At 46.4% G+C, this 17,944-nt stretch overlaps 1 protein-coding gene across 5 annotated transcripts in view; it reads right to left on the reverse strand.

The window, feature by feature from the left end:
• The window catches only part of Patr-1 (Protein associated with topo II related - 1), a 265,261-nt gene that overhangs the window by 59,348 nt on the left and 187,969 nt on the right, over positions 1-17,944 (reverse strand). For all 5 annotated transcript variants that reach the window (XM_075673867.1, XM_075673866.1, XM_075673864.1 and 2 more), the window contains 2 exons: positions 15,172-15,293; positions 9,359-9,479 (listed from right to left, as the gene is read on the reverse strand). In XM_075673867.1, coding sequence (XP_075529982.1) covers positions 9,359-9,479; positions 15,172-15,293 — 243 coding nt within the window. The remainder of the gene's footprint in view (positions 1-9,358; positions 9,480-15,171; positions 15,294-17,944) is intronic.

Here is a 17,944-nt window from a genome sequence, read left to right on the forward strand (position 1 = left end):
ACACGTTCACTAGTACCGACAGAAGAGACACTGCGCAGCGCCTACTCGAATCCCGTATTCAAAAACCAAACGAGAGCGTAGCCATGTACGCAGAAGATATGACCCGCCATTTCCGCAGAGCAGACCCTGAGATGGCCGAATAAAAGAAGTTACGCTATCTCTTTCGCGGAGTGAAGGAGGAACTGTTTGCCGGACTCGTGAGGAATCCACCGACGACAGTGGTCGAATTCACCAAGGAGGCTTACCACTATAGAACGGGCGCTAAAGCAACGGTACCGCCAATATGATCGCGCGAACTCACCGGTGAATGCTTCAGTTCTACCTGAGAGCTACGGCACGTCTCTGCGTGAAGTCATCCGGGAGATTGTGCGAGAGGAGATCCGCCAGCTCGGGATTTCTCCTATGGCACCAGCGGCGGCTTCTGTCGCTGATATCGTTCGGGAGGAAGTTCGACAGGCCTTTTCGTCCTCCGACCGGCAGGCGGTGCCGCGACGGCTAACCTACGCAGAAGCTGTCTGTCGTCCACCTCCCGTGACTTCGATGCTGCTGACACCGTCGACCACTACGACGCAGCCAGCACCGCCACCCCCGACGCCATATTTTCGCCAGTCACAGCCGCCGCCAGCTATGCCGTATCGCCGCCAGCCGATTGCTGCGCCTCAGTCTTACGGCGAATCCCCTGTGGGCTACCCGCTTCGAAAGACCGATTTGTGGCGCACCGCTGACCGCCGGCCGCTGTGCTTTCATTGCGGCGAAGCTGGACATGTTTATCGCGCGTGCCGCTACCGCGCAGCCGGGTATCCAAGGTTTCCCAACTGCAATTACCCTGTGTTTGATGCTGCACGTATCTGCGACGACAATTCTACAAACTTTCGGCCAGAAGGTTCAGCGACGCCTCGATCACGTTTCCCTTCTCCGGCTCGTTATACCCCACCGACCCGTCGCGATTTTTCTGACGCCTCTAGGGGCAGGTCCCCTAGCCCACGCCGGGGAAACTAGAAGCAGCGACCTTTGGGGGTGAGGTTGCAAACCGTCTAGCTTTCCAAGAGCCCCCATCACCGACGACAGACGACTCTAAAACTCCGACGTCAATATTATGATGCCAATATTATGAACTTTCTAGACGCTAACAACTTTCATCCTTCGTAGCACGCATTCCGCAGGGGCTGCTTGCGAGACCCAGCTTGAACTATTTCTTCATGACATTCATGCTAATCTTGACAGTAACATACAAACAGATGCCATACATTTGGATTACTTGAAAGAGTTTGACAAAATATCTCATCAATGCCTATTACTAAAACTTTCTCGTTTGCATTTGCATCCCGATATCCAAAAATGGCTTGAGCAATTTTTAACTAACAACTCGCAGTATGTCTCATTTAATAACCATGCTTCTAACATTGCACCCGTCACATCAGGCGTACCACAAGGGTTCGTCCTTGGCCCCCTTCTTTTCTTAATTTACATTAGCAACTTACCCTTGCATGTGTCCTGCCATTCTGTATGTTTGCCAAAGACTGCGTTATTTACCGCGCAGTCAATACCATCGCTAAACAAACAGCTCTTCAATTTTGCCTTAACCAGGTGCAAGAAAGTGTGATCTTTGGCTGATGACACTCAACTCTAATAAATGCAAGCTTGTCTCATTAACCTATCGTCATCGCCCACTTCGTTTTTCTTATCGGACTGGTAACGCCACCGTGGAATTAGTAGAATCCTACATATACTTAGGTGTCATCTTGGCTAATGACCCAACTTGGAACATGCATTTACTTATGTTATTTCATCAGCTAACAAAACACTGGGATTTCTAAGACGTCACCTTCGCTTTGCTCCATTGCATGTAAAACTGTTAGCCCATAGATCATTGGTAAGAACAAAACTTGAATACGCATCTACCATCTGGGATCTGCATCAAGCATATCTCGACAATGCCCTCGAGGCAGTTCTAAATCGCGCCAACACGTATATTTATTCCGCATACCCTTACAACGTCAGCATATCGTACTTGAAAAAAGAATCTTCCTTATCGCTTCTATCCTTTCGTCGCTGCACTGCCACCCTTTCTATATCCTACAGGTTCTACTATTCAACGCTTAATCGCCCACCATAAATTGTTTCCCCAAAGCGGTGCCAGTCAGGACGCATTGGCCATCCCCAGCTGGTAGCACAACCACATTCACGCACAAATACATTCGCAGCCTTGTTTTTCTACCAAGCATCTAGAGACTGGAATGCCCTTCCTCATCAAGTTGCTGCCGTCACCTGCTCTTCAAAATTTGTTCAAGATTTAACAACTTTTTATTTTTATTTACAGAATTGGATGCATTATAATGCTTGTATATGTTGTATCCCCACACCTTATGTAATGTCCCTACTACTGGGTCTTGAAATGAAATGACAGTTGCCGTTTGTTGCCAAATTTGCTCCAGATAGTCCGTGCCACGTTTTCGACACCATTAACTTTGCGTGAAAAAGCAAGCAATGAATCTTTGAGCAGCAGAAGCAGCGATGGCATCGTATACGTTGCACATTTTGACTTCGACCCCATTGCCACCAGCTTAAGTGATGAAACTTGGCCTCCAAGTAGCGGGCACGTGCAAATCTTGGAGGTAACAGATGAAGAGAACGTAGTAAACGCGGTCAGCATAGATAGAGGCTTTGGTATTGTGCAAAATGCTGCTGATGCCTTTCTTTACTATTGAGTGCTACAGCTTTATCGTTTTATTTCATCATATTTCATAGGAACAGTGCTGCTTAGCCAGTTGTTCACGGGAGATGAAGTCTGGCTCTACTTCACACAAAGCAAATTGTTTGCTTCCACCAGGGCTGGACAAAGATACAGTTAAACGTCAATATAATGAACTGCCATATAACAAAATTTTTGATATAACAAAGTATTTAACTTTTCATAACCTCTTGTCCATAGAACACCATGTAATTAGAACCTCAATATAACGAAGCGTGTTTGTATGCAATTTCAATGTAATGAAATTTCGCTTCCACAGCAAGAGAATGCCGTGACAATAAATGGAAACATCTGTGGATGCAGATGGTCAAATGATGGAATTACAAGTCGCTGCTTGCAAATGCACCTCTCAAGTTGCACGCGGCGCAACAGCGGTAACCGCCGAAGTGAAGCAGCATTATGTTCCGTATAAAGCCCAAGTGCGATAAGATCCTATCATGCGCCGCACACTTTGTGCTTTAGGTGCGAGGGTGAGAAAGAAAAATGGTGGCCTCATGTACGAGTGCCGCTTCCCTGCACGAGCAAAGGGAAAGTGGGGAAGAGGAGCCAGCTTGCGGTAATGCGATCAAGCGCACAAAAAGGGCATGGGGAGTGGGGGACAGTAAATTGCCGCACGCCTTGGCTGCGGCTGTGCATGGCTGTAAGCGCGGCTGAGCGCACACACAGCCATGCACTCTATATTAGATAATCTGTCGCATGTGCAGAGTGGGCATGCCGAGATGGCGTGGCATCATGTAAGCTGCCTTCCCACCCGTTTAGTATTGAAGGTCGCATAATCTCGGGTTGTGGTGACCCATTGGAGCGAGAGGCAGACGAAGCGTTCACTCCCTGCTGCCGGCGCTTTTCATAATAGCGTCGTCCCAGTGCGGGCGACACTATCAACTAGGGGGGTGGGGGGGGTGGAGTGCATGTGAAAGTGTGGCTGGCTTTGCTTAATTTGTACCACCTATGTGAAGATGTCGTCGACTCCCAAATTCAACCAAGTAAATTTTTTTCTCATTCAAATTTCCGTTTTTCAATTGCCCGATGAATTGGAAAATTCTACAGACCCTTTTTGTTTAAGAAAAATCAATCAATGACTGTATTTATTGCATAAAAAGTCTATTCAATACAGTGCAATTTAGATATAACGAAGCAAGTTGCCAAATTTTACCTACTTCGTTATATCGAAGGTTTAACTGTACTTTGCAACTGTATTGCGATACAAGACACTCTGGCAACAAGTACTTGAACTACAGATACAACATACCGTATTTACTCGCATAATGATCGCACCTTATTGTCAGAAAAATTGACGCAAAATCAGGGGTGTGATTATTACGCGGGTTAAATTTCCCGTGAAAAGAAAAAGAACATTTTTTTCGTCCCGCGTTTGCTGCGGGACATCAAAACAAAAATGGCGGCCGGCAGAGCAAGCCGGACGTGCCGAACGTGATTTCTTTTTTTTTCTCGTGAGTACATCACGTGCATTGAAACAGTTTCTTCCGTATCAGTAATGAATAATATTGTTAATATCGGCAAGCTTACGGCAATAACGTAGCCATGTCCACCTTGAGGGGACAGAAACAGATGGGCGCGCTTAGCCGCTACTGACATAGAAACACATGCCCGGCATGCTGCGGAAACTGCGGCATCTGTCTTCACTAGTATCCTATTACGGCACGTTTCTGCTAAGTGGGGGTGAATATCTTAGCTGTGTTACAAGCGTCGGCATATGAACAGGGTACGCTTCTAACGTATCAGTGTAAATGTGGCTACTATCGTTGGTAGCTACAATCATTGCCGCTTGCGATTTGTTGCGTGTCCGCGAGTGCAGATGAGAAGAATTGAAAGGCACAACCATTATAAAGCCTACACATAATAAAGGCAAGTTTGGTTGCAGCTTTTTTTTAGTCATGGAAGTGCGTAAAGTGATGAAAGTAATGAAATAAGGCATCTACTTAAGAATGTTTGGTGCGTGCAGACCGCTTGGTTTGTCTTGAAGAGTCGTTCGCGTAGCATTCGACAGTTGGTAAGCGCGATCATTATTAGCTAGACTTGGCACACGACATATTGCTGCTGCAAGTTCGGGGTGCGATCATTACACGATAAATAAAAAAAATCGAATTTTGACGACAAAATTCAGGGGTGCGATCATTACGCGAGTGCAATCATTATGCAAGTAAATACGGTAGTACCGCAATTATTGTATCCAATTCGATATTTTCTATTTGTATCTTAAGATATTTAGAGACATTTGCAACATTTTTATGATAGATCTATGTAATGTAGCAGCACACATGTATGCAGAAAAATGTTTGTTAGGAAATTTCTCCACTCTGACCAACCTTGTTTCAATTGAATGAAATGTCTGCTAGTATCTCAAGAATTTTGTCTTTCTTGCTAAGGTATAATAGTTTCATGCCAAAACAATGTGTGAAAGCGACTAGATGCAAGGCAGCCCCATTCCTGCATTCTTCAGACATTGTAACAAATAACATTCATTTGGGCTAGATGGTGCATACTTGAAATACTCTCGTGGTCGTCTTAGTTGGTGCTGTTCCTTCTTAATTCAATTGTAACAAAGCAACACGAAAAAGAAACTTCAATAACAACACTATCTGCCATGCGCTAAAGCCGCCTAACGGTGGCTGTTGGAACCGCAGGCGGGCCTTGTGCCAGAGACACCTGCTTCCACTGCAGGCATGACTGAAGTGTGAGTGTGTGCGATTTGCCACTTGTGCCTAGATAGTTACTTCTGCGGTGTCAGTGTGTGCAAGGAAATCACACTGTACAACAGTGGACCTGTGCCCGACTTCACAGCTCTCTGGGACGACATTTTCTCCTTACGGGCCAAGTGTTTGCCACAGATGAGCATTAACATGCTTGCCTACGCAGTGAAGCTCATCGCCAGTATGCAGCTTTCATTATAGCACCCCGGCCACTAATGGCTTCATTTACCAACATTTTTTATGCATACACTTGCTTCGTTTACATGCTGTGTTCTTTTATAGTAGGTTGAGGGAGCACCGTCGCGCCTGCAAATGGTTCGTACAGGTGCGGCCACGCGAGAAGCCAGCGATGGTAAAGCTTGCAAACCAGCACGATGAACTTGAGAAAAATAGCACATATAGGACTCTGGAAATAATTAAGGGCTGATTGTTTTTATGCTTGCATCTTATCTTACCACTGTCTGCAGAGCATGGACTTAACATTATGCAAAAAAAGTGAGGTGTGCAGACCAGACACAAGATAAGTGGACAACACGAATGAATTTGCATAATGTGGCATAATGAATTGCATAATGAATCCTTACCAACTAGGTCAGCTTTCTGTCGTTCTGGACTTAACATGTTACATTGTTAAACAAGTAGAGTGTTTTGATCATTTCACGAGAGCACGCAAGTGATATCGGAGGATGCCATAGCTGAAAATTTGCCTCCCTGGTCAGTCAAGAGCATATTGCTTTTATATCTCATTATTTTTTAGTGCCATCACCATTTTTACTAATATCACCCTCACACTCATATGTAGAATTAAACCACATGTTGTGTCGCTTGTTGTAGTGCCCCCGAGTCTGAATAGCCAATCTAGCGTTTCTTAATCAGCCAAAAGAGTTTGTTGAGACAATATTAACACCTTGAAAGCAAATACAAAGCATGGCAATAAATAATTCTTGTAAACCCAAGCTACATTGAAATCATTGAAACCGCTACCACCACTAAGAGAGAGAGAACATGAAGGTTTCAGAGTTGACAGCAACGCACGACACAGCTAGGGTAAAGTGAATATGCATTAGTTGTAGACATCAGGGCTTCAAAGGTCAGGTGTTTCCTCATTACCGCAATGTGATGTTAAGAGGCATTCAAAACGAGGTTGGGTGCCCTGTCAAAAGCCTTTAATGCTCACAGACGCCAAGTTATGCGGTCAACATGTAGATAGCCGAGGCAAGCGTACACCGTACGTTATAAGCCGCAGGTTGCATTTCAGTACCATCGATAGGTAAAGCAACAGCCAATTCTGTGCATCGCATGGGTGATTATGTGATGTTTTTTTGAATGCGTTGTAATCTGATTTTCCACACGGAGCCCTTGGTTCAAAGCATCTAAACATGAGCGCCTCACAGCTTCGCTCTGCATTCTCTGGCTTAGCTTTCCGTATCTTACTTTATTTTTTCAAAGGGGGGCATCACGTCTCATCAGTAACAACAACCTAATCTTTATCGTATCCTCTGGCGACCAAGATACGATAGATGAGGTGACCAAGTTTAAACGACCCGCCATGGTTGTTTACTGCCTAAGGTGTTGGGCTGCCAAGCATGAGGACGCATGATTGACTCACGGCCATGGTGGGCGCATTTCAATGGGGGTGAAATGCGAAAAGACCTGTGTAGATGCTCGTTAAAGAACTCCAGGTGATCCAAACCTCCGGACCCCGCCCCCCGAGGCGTGACTTTAATCAGATTGTGATTTTGGCACATAAAACACCATAACCTAATAATATAATCTAAGTTTAAACGTGGAAGCACTCACTAAAGGTGCAGCAACGTCAAGCAAAAAATAAAAACACATTGATCGCTATAGAACTGGAGTAAACAAAGCGCGACTGCTTATCTTCTCCGTCAAACAGCCGTGATCCACCACCGCCGTCGCTCTTGCTCGTGAAGCAGTACCGGAAACTAAGTGCATGCCTGACGAGTTTTTGTACGTGTTAAAGCTCCCAACTAAGCAACAGTTGCTTTAAGACATCACTGAAGGCTGACAGAAGCGTTAAATTATGATAAAAAATGCAAACATGACAGCACATGCATAGGCGTTGACGGGCACAGTGCTCGCCTGAGCACGCCTATGCTTCACAGCCTTGGTGACAGGCAGCATTGTCGGCGTTTTGCGCATGGCATATAGCGGCATTAGAATTTGCATGAATGACGCCACATGCATCGGCATATGCAGCACAGTATGGTGGCTACGAGCAAGTGTCACAGCACCGATGAAACTAAAAACAAGAAATCAAGACAAAAAAGGTCAGCTGCACGCAGACGTTCGCATGCTTCTTGTCGAGACAGCGCCACCTCCGCCACATGACTCTGTTCCACCACTAGGGACACGCAGACCTTATTGTCTGCCTTCGCTGGAGGGCTCTGTTGGAAAAATAAATGAATGTCGCTGCCTTTATTTTATTCAGGTGGGTTAGTTACAGCAGTATGAGCTTGAAGAAAAGTGAAGTTCAGCCAGCACGATCATGTTGCGATAGCAGTAGCTTGTATTTTAAGATACAAGATACTGATACACACCTTGCCAGGTGTATCATGATAGTACAGATAACAAGATACACAAAGAGAATCCAATATAGTATTTAATATACATGCATCTTCGATACTGCCCAGCACTGACTGGCATGCATTCCATGCATACATGTCTTTCGGATCTGTACTCAATAAAACTAGAATTTTGTTAAGCTGCTGCATGCTTTGTAGTTATGTGCGGCATATGTATACAAATGCCTGCGCACATGTGTTCGCGACCCAAAGGTTTTGCGCGATTTTACACTTTAGCTGAACCTTTACTTGAACTTGCTTTATTGCACCCGATATCAGTAACAAAATATAGCAAGGTTGATATTTCTCTGGGCCCTGCCTGCCAGATAGGTCAGTGCGCACACACAGTCGGCATCGCGTCTGGCTGCAGCCTCAGCTTTTTCATGGATATCCCAAATGTGGCGAGCAAGCGCAAATCGTTCTGTCTGGCGTGAAGTGTTCAGAGAACAAAACAAAAGCATCAGATGAGTGCCAGTTCTTCCTGCCTACATTCATCTCCCAAGCCTTATGCTCGACTTGCTCCTTGGGGAACCTAAGGAACAATACTTGCTCCATTTGCTCTGGCATCCCACTGTGCTACATAGGCACCGCAGTGGCGTTGTTTCAGCCGCTGCAAGTTGAACAATTCCAATGGCAAGCTGAACAAAGCAAAAGTTTCCCGCATGCATGCGCAGCAGAAACACGGATTCTTTGCTGGAACATACACGCTCGCTCGGCAAGCATGCAATGTGTGACATCATGGTGCACGAGCGTGCCAGTGTTGCTCGACTATTATGCCGTTTGGGGGTAATATAAAAAATTCATTTAGAATATAAGTGCTAGCTCAAGTGCACTAAAATTTTATTAATGTGTTTTTGAACGCACAAGGATTACCTCACACAATACAGATTATGATCGAAGATTTCGTGTCATGCCCCCTTTAAAGGGACACTAAGCAGAGTAAATCAGTCTGGACCAGCAGCCTAGAACAGTAACGCAAGCTTTCAGTGTAGCAAGAAACAGGCCAGGATAACTTTTGATGCATCTTACAATTCAATGCATTTTAAACAAATAATTGAATAACTACATTTAGCAAGAGGCTACTAAAATCTGCAAGGTCACAGAAAACTGGTACAGGAATTTCAAAACAACATTACGATTTGCCTCATTTTCCGACTGATTCTGGCAGTTAAGATTATTACAACTCTATTAGATATTTACCTTCCTTTAAAGCTACATTAAAAAATGCACCTGTACCTTGCAACAAGAGGCCCCCCCCCCCCCCCACGACACAATGAAAAAACAAAAAACAAATGGAATTGTCCGCTTACTTGGTGTGTAGCTTTTTGATTCTGTGCGCACTCGCTCTGGTCGAATGAATTTTAGTTTGTCATCGTCGCCCCCATCCACACCTGGCAGATCTTGTTGTTGAGCCTTCTTTTTGGTGAACATCTATAAAGTAAAGGCATGTTTTATGAGTTTACAGGTAGAGAAAAAAATTCTTATGCTTTCATGCAAACCAGTCCTGTGCCCTCAATGCAGGTGCTGCTAACTAAAAAGCCCAATAACAAAATATACTTCCAGGAATTTCTTTTGCTGCCTTTAGCCCTCACACCACTGCAGAGCCTTTCACTCTTTTTGTTATATAGTGCTCATTTTTGTTCTTAAAGAGGCCCTGAAACATTTTTTGAACTAATTATAGAATGGCCGACCTATTAAAGGATGTCACTTCATGAATCTCCTCCTAGAAAATTTTTTCGAATCCAAGTATAAGCTGAGTTAGAGGTAGTTATCACATCGCTACACTAGCATGCTGGAAACTACACAAGGAGGAAGGAATAGGGGCAAGGCACCAGCCAAAATTTGGCAATTTTTATATTTTTTCTTTACAACGCTACTTCTGATTAAAGCGTGCGCAGCGCTCTCGCAACCCGAAATCGGTGCTCGGGCTGCCTCGCGTTGCCACGCATCTGGAGCTAACCAATCAGGGCATGTGGTTGTCAGAACGTCTCACTGACGAGAGGGCACGTCCCGGCCCTCTGAGGCGACCACGATATCTACACTTGGCAGCATGCTGGTGTGATCTCAGAGGCCATGTGCAGTAGATGCAGGTACACGCAACTGTCCTGTGTAGACAAATAGTGCAGAGGCAAAATACCTTATTGGCCTTTTTGAGGTAGCAGATGTATATTTTTCATTTATTTAACTAAAAAGTAGCAAAACAGTAGACTACCGCTAATTCGACCCCAATTAATTCTATTTTTCAGTTGGTCCTATCCTGTCCAAAGGTCCCACAATCACACAATCTGTCAATGCCTGTTGTTCCCCCTTGCAACCCCTCGTGATGTAGCTGCTGACGATATTGCAAAGGAGAGAGTTGCAAAGGAGAGCGTGATGGTTGACTGCCTCAGACCCAAAACTGAAAATTCCTGCTGCAAGCAGTGTAATAATTTTTGCCTTGCATGTTCACGGGAGCCTCGTCTACAAGTCTGCAACATTTTCTTATGGAGGCCCCTTTAAAGTAGCAATTTCCAAAACGTGCTTCCTTGTATGTTTATTTTATTTGCACTCTACACAGTTACCGCATTTACTTGCATAATGATCGCACTTTTTTCTCAAAAGAATTGATGCAAATTCAGGGGTGCGATCATTATGCGGGTTTAATTTCCCTCGAAAGGAAACATTTTCTTTTTTCATTCATATTTAAAACAGCGCAAAAAACACAGACAAGGGAGGACAGAGGACGAGCGCTGCTGGACACAGGACAGCGCTCGTCCTGTGTCCTCCCTTGTCCGTGTTTTTTGCGCTGTTTTAAATATGAATGATCCGTACCAACTAGCTCGCACCAAAACCCTTCTGAGTCATCTTTTTTCATCCCGCATTTGCTGCGGGATGACAAGCAGGTGGCTGCTGCTGTCAGTGCAGGCCACCAAAACTAAAATGGTGGCCGGCAGAGCAAGCCGAATGCGCCGAATGCGAATATTTTTTTCTTGTGAGTACATTACGCGCATTGAAAGTTTCTTCCGTATCAGTAATGAATATTATCCTTAATATCGGCAAGTTTTCGACAATAACGTAGCCACGTCCACTTTTAGGGGACAGAAACAGGGATGGGTGCGCTTAGCTACCAGTAACATAGAAACACATGGCAGGCATGCTAGAGAAACTGCAGCATTTGTCTTCACTGCTATTCTAACACGGCACGTTTCTGCTAAGGGTGGGCGAATATCAGCTGCGTCACAAGCGGCGGCGTATAAATAGGATACACTTCTAACGTATCAGTGTAAACGTGGCCACTATTGTAGCCACTCGCGGTTTGTTGCGTGCCCACGAGTGCAGAAGAGAAGAATCGAAAGGTGCCTTTTATGCTGCTGTTGTTGACCAAAATAATTGTGAAGCCTACAAATAATAAAGCCGAGGCAAGTTTGGTTGTAGCTTTTTTTTTTCATGGAAGTGCAGAAAGTGATGAAAGGAATGAAATAGGGCATCTGCTTAAGAATGTTGGGTGCGTGCAGACCGCTTGGTATGTGTTCAAGAGTCGTTCGCGTAGCATTCGACAGAAGCGCGATCATCAGTAGCTAGACTTGGCACACGACACATCGCTGCGACAAGTTCAAGGTGCGATCATTACACGGGAAAGAAAAAAATCAAGTTTTGACGACAAGATTCAGGGGTGCGATCATTATGCGAGTGCGATCATTGAGCGAATAAATACGGTATATGGATTCTCCAATATTTTGTGCTGATGTTGTCAGTTTGATACAGTATCTACTATGTTTGCTGAATCTTTTCCTTTGAACTTATACCTTTAGTATGCTTATGTGACCAGCTGCCTTGGCACCTGAACATAGCCTGCAGCCTACATCATAACTAAATAAATACAGTGGAACCCCGGTTATACGTCCCCCAGTTTCGCGACGACCCGGGTTTTACGACGGATTAGTGCAGTCCCGGCGAAGTCCCCATAGAAGCAATGCATTAAAAACTCCGGTTATTAGACGCAATTTTACGTTTGACCCGCATTATACGACGACCCTCGCGAAGCGCGGGACGGAACGGCGGACGGAAGAAAAGTGCCGCGGGTCTCTTTTCTCGCTTCGTTTCTCCGCATGCGGAGCGCTTGACACCGCTCGACCGTAAAGCCCCTTGAACTTAGTAAAGTACTGCCACGCTTTGAAGAATGCCGTATCCTTCTCGCACGCAGTGGCCGAAGCCAACGCCACGTCGCTATTGGCCTAATAGCATCACGTGGGCCCTTGCGCCGTGCAACAGTGCCATTTTTTTCTCGAGAGGCGTCGACGGAGAGGCGAGGAGCACATTTTGGCGCCGTTGCTACGCTCGAGCAGTGTAGGCGGCGCCACAATTGAGGAGGGAGCGTGAAAGGGGAGAAACGAGGAGGAATGAAGGCGGAGGAGGAGAGTGTCACTACTTTACAAAGTTTAAGGGGCTTTACTCGACCGGTTTTCTCCCCCACCAGCAGCCGCCCGCAATGCTCGCTGTGCTGAAATAGCACCTTTTCTTCTCCACAATCACTTCCTCCCTTTCTACTCGGTGGCGTCACCTCTTGTTGCGTTGGGGAAGCGTTTCTCCCCCCCACCCCCTCCACCAGCATCTGCCCGCGACGCCTACTGTGCTGCACTTTTTCTTCTCCACAATCACTTTCTCCCTCTCTTCTCGGCCGCTTCGCCTCTCATCGCATTGGGGAAACGTTTCTCTCCTTCCAGTCGACAAGGCAGTGCGGAGCAAGGGTACCGACAAGTGCGTCAAGCAAGGGTACCGGAAGCGGTTAGTGCAGCGTTGGCTGGGGGCTATGGAGCTCAGAGAGTCTGAAAGAAAGATCACTGTGCTCGACGCCATGTATTTTATTGCCAGTTCGTGGAATGCAGTGTCACGAAGCACAATCGCTAACTCGTTCAAGCACTGTGACTTTAAGCAAGAGACTGCCTCCTCTGCTGGGGATCAACAACCTCGATGCTGCTCGAAGCCGATGCAGGCTTCGCCGCCGACGATTTCAAGGGTTTAAACCTCACCACGACCTTCGCTGAGTACGTGGAGGCCAACAACAATGTTGCGATCTGCGGCGAGGTGTCGCTGGATGATGCCATCAAGGAGGCTTTGCCTAGTGCCGACATCGCTTCGGACGAGGACAACAAAGATGCCACAGATGCTGTGCCTGTGCCTACCACATTCGCCGAAGTGATACGACACATAGATGGCACCCAGAACTTCATCTGTTCACGCGACGCCGCAGAGGACCTCCTTTTGGACGTTGCCCAACTCGAGCGAAAACTCTTGGTTCACGAATCAAACAAGGTCCAAAAGAAACTTACTTTTTTAAAAGTTCGCGCCGGCTGGTGGCAATCGTGGCAGTGGAGTGCCGTAAAGGTTTGTTTGAATAAAGCATGATTGGTACTTGTACTGCAGCATTAATTCCTATCGTATTTACTTTTTTGGTAACTTGGGTTTCCAAGCCCTGCAGAGTATGTTAGTAGTTTACATTGAAGTTTCTCGTACATCCGTCGCGCGAAATAAGTAATATTTTTACAGGCATAATTTATGTTCAAATTTTATAACGCCTACTTTTACGCCGCTTTTTCGCGGTCCCAAGAAAGTTGTATAATCGGGGTTACACTGTAACTATGAACGTACATAACACCATACACATGAATAGAAATAAATGGTAGTAAGCCATCCAATTTACTCATATAAGTACAGTAGAACCTCATAGATCCCTTTATGTACGACTTCCTGGCACAAACACTCTCGATTAGGAACACAAAAGATGACCCAACACAGTTGTGCTTCTTTTTTTACTGGTTCATACGTTCCTAGAAAACGCAACCTTTTGGTACCAATGTTTAGCACATCACCAAGCTGCAATCGTGCCGTCTGCTAGATCCCATGTAAACATGAAAGGCACAAGGTGTGTGCGACTGAGACCAGTAACCACCTGACGCAGCAGCTTCCTTGCAAAACCCACCCGTAAAAATGCCAGCGTGCACTCAGTTTCCTATTCCAGTATCAACAAATCTCCTCCTGGGTCGTCGCAGGCTGCATTCACAGTTATCGCGGCCAACTCTATTGTGATAAGCATCTTCAACTATCCGCTTCACAGTGCATGGGGTGTACAGGACATTTTATATAGGCGATAACCTGAAACGCGCAACGACTCCCTGCTGCAAATGGTGCAAAGTAAGCGTCATGCTTTGCTCTGGTGGCATTGGTGTACGGAACCTTTAACAAACTTGTTGGGTCCCAAAAGTGTGCACTTTGTGATTGTATACCTTATTTATGTTAAAGAGTTTAAAACTTTCTGGCAGCATTGTAGGCATTGTATTCTGGCGTTGCCCATCAGCTTGATTTAGTTTTGGTTTCCTGCCACCATCTTAAAACAATATGCAATAGGAAAAGGACAATGTGTGTCTCGGGTCGCTCGGGCCCCACCAGTTCAATGCGCGTTGGAGTCCTGTGCCACAATGATTCGTGCCATGTGGGCACGTCAAAACTTTTTGCCAGAATGCCCCGCTCTAAAAAGCTGGAAGACCCAGGCTGAATTCGAGGAGCAAAAACATAACCTTGCCAAAGCTGCAAAAATGACAACAGGCATCTCGGGCGGTCGAGCCCCACCAGCGCTGTGTGCATCGGCATATTGTGTTGCAACAATTTGAGCAAGGCTTCGCGCTACGTAAGCATTACATTTGAGTCTCAATTTTTTAGTTACTTCAGATCATATGTTTTTCCGGCTGGTATGTTGCTTCTCGTGTTCTTTTCCAAAATGTACTAACAAGGTTCTATTGTAGTTGGAGAGGCTGAAAAATGATTAAAACAACTTCCCAGTATACTACTTCTCAAACAACCACGCATATTTTCATTAGTGCGGAAAGTCGCAGGAGATGATGCAAAGCATCCTTATGCATATGTTAATCTTCAGTTTCAGAATCGCTGCAGCACGCTATCTCCATCAGTAAGGTATTAGTGCAACATCAATCTAAGGTACTGTATGTATACACAGCCGAAATTTAGATTCACAGGCAAGATATTTAATTTCCATGCACATTCTCAATGTAAAAGGTGCAGATGCTTTCCACAGGAAGCACTCTGCAGTGCTACATTGCTCATCTAGCTGCCTACTATAGCCACTCACCACATAGTAGTAATCATCTACATCTGGGTTCTCTGGCTGCACTTGGAGCAGCTGGATCTTGACCAACCAATCCTTTTCCTTCTGTGTCATGAGCCCTGCATAAGGGTCATCTGACTGCTCGCCTATGAAATAGAGAAACAACAATAAAATCCTTCAGAGAACAAAACATGACGTGGCCCCTTCAGAAAACTATTACAGTTGAACCTAAACTAACGAAGTTGTACTTGCAGCAAAAAACTTAGTTAAATTGCGAATTTCTTTAATTTGAGGTTTTAAAGTTTCAGCATTAAAAGCAACTTCACAAATCCCCAGACAACCAGCGACGTGGACAACGTCGCTGGTTGTCACCGCAGAGGATGTAGTGGGCGTGGCTAGAACGATTTCGTAGGCGACATCGGTCACTTGGCGAAGCATGCGATATGGGCCCGTGTAGCAGAAAAGCAGTTTTTCACAAAGGCCAACTTTACGCGATGGTGTCCAAAGCAACATGAGGGTGCCAGGCACGAAATTGACATCACGATGACGGAGGTCGTAGCGCTGTTTTTGTTTGTCTTGAGAGACTTGTAGACGAGCGCGCGCAAGTTCGCGAGCATGGTCAGCATGGGCAATAGCATCATGGACATAAGCGCTAGTTGATGCTGTGGTGGACGGAAGCACAGTGTCCAGTGGTAGCGTCGGTTCACGGCCATACAAGAGGTGATAAGGAGAAAAGCCAGCAGTGTCGAGACGGGAAGAGTTGTACGCAAAGGTGATGTAAGGTAGAGCCTGGTCCCAGTCTCGGTGGTTGTCTGAAACGTATTTGGATAGCATGTCTGTAAGTGTGCGGTTCAAACGCTCAGTGAGGCCGTTCGTTTGAGGGTGGTAGGAGGTGGTAAATTTATGCTGTATTGAGCAGGCACGCATAATGTCGTCAATGACTTTGGCTAAGAACGTACGGCCACGGTCTGTTAGCAATTGACGCAGAGCACCATGAATCAAAATGATATCATGCAGGAGGAAGTCCACAACATCAGTTGCACAACTGGTCGGAAAAGCGCGGGTTATGGCGTAGCAGGTCGCGTAGTCTGCCGTGACTGCAACCCACTTGTTTCCTGATGTAGATTCCGGAAATGGACCGAGGAGGTCTAAGCCGACACGATAGAAGGGCTCGGCAGGGATGTCGAGCGGCTGCAGGTAACGAGCGGGGAGCTGGGAAGGCTTCTTGCGTCGTTGGCAAAGTTCGCAAGCGGCGACGTAACGTCGTACGGAACGGGCAAGGCCCGGCGAGAAAAAACAGCGACGTACGCGGTCATAGGTTTGAGATACGCCAAGGTGTCCTGCCGTTGGTGCGTCGTGAAGCTCTTCTAGAACGGTTGAGCGGAGGTGTTTAGGTATGACAAGTAGGAACTCAGAGCCGTCTGGATGAAGGTTACTACGGTACAGAGTACCGTCGCGGAGGACGAAGAGGCGTAGTGTGGCGTCGGCCGTAGAGTGTTCAAAACTGTCGATGAGTGCTCTGATGTAGGCGTCACGACGTTGCTCGTCGGCGAAATGAAGCAGGTGGGATACAGATAATACGCAAGAAGCACTGGCAATATTGGAGGAGTCAGGGTCGTCAACAGGGTAACGCGACAAGCTGTCAGCGCCTTGCTGCAGGCGGCCAGACTTGAAGACCATGGAATATGAAAATTCTTGTAGCCTCAAAGCCCATCAACCAAGCCGGCCTGTAGGATCCTTTAGCGATGAGAGCCAGCAGAGAGCATGATGGTCAGTGACTACGGATAAAGGGCGACCGTAAAGGTAAGGACGGAACTTCGCAACCGCCCAGACTACAGCAAGGCATTCTCGTTCCGTAATGGAATATTTGCGCTCCGATGGTGTGAGGAGGCGGCTCGCATAAGCAATAACGCGATCCTGGCCACGCTGACGCTGGGCTAAGACAGCACCTACGCCATGACCGCTGGCATCTGTACGCAATTCTGTAGGGGCATCAGGGTCGAAGTGGGCGAGAATGGGTGGTGAGGAGAGAAGAATAATGAGACGAGAGAAAGCGGCAGCTTCTGCAGTACACCACGAGAATTGTACGCCTTTCTTCAAAAGGTTAGTGAGGGGTCTAGCAATTGCGGCAAAATCTTGAACAAAATGACGAAAGTACGAGCATAGCCCTACAAAACTTCGGACGTCTGCGGCTGTCTTCAGAACCGGAAAGTCTCAGACAGCGAGAGTTTTGTCGGGATCAGGCTGTACTCCGGAAGCATCAACGAGGTGGCCCAGAACAGTAATCTGGCGGCGGCCAAAATGACATTTGGACGAGCTAAGTTGCAGCTTCGCCTCTCGAAATACATCAAGTGTAGCTGTGAGACGCTCAAGGTGAGTGTCGAACGTGGGCGAGAAGACGATGACGTTGTCGAGGTAGCAGAGACATGTGGACCATTGATGAAGATGTATGAAGACGTCGATGTATGAAACGTATGGTTCTGTAGATGTCTGAACACGAGACGTAAGAGCCTTTCTTGCGTGGTTGCTCAAAGGTGGCAGGGGCGTTGCATAATCCAAACGGCATTACTTTAAATTGGCATAGGCTATCAGGTGTGATGAAAGCGGTTTTTTCTCTGTCCATATCGTCAACAGCAAACTGCCAATATCCCGAACGAAGATTAATAGACGAGAAATAGCTGGAACCGTGCAGGCAGTCAAGGGCGTCGTTATGCGTGGGAGCGGGTCAACGTCCTTTTTTTTAATGCTGTTCAGGTGACGGTAGGCTACACAGAAGTGCCACGTGCCATCCTTCCTA

This window comes from Dermacentor variabilis, chromosome 11 (genome assembly GCF_050947875.1).
Source record: "Dermacentor variabilis isolate Ectoservices chromosome 11, ASM5094787v1, whole genome shotgun sequence".
Classification (NCBI taxonomy): Eukaryota; Metazoa; Arthropoda; class Arachnida; order Ixodida; family Ixodidae; genus Dermacentor; species Dermacentor variabilis.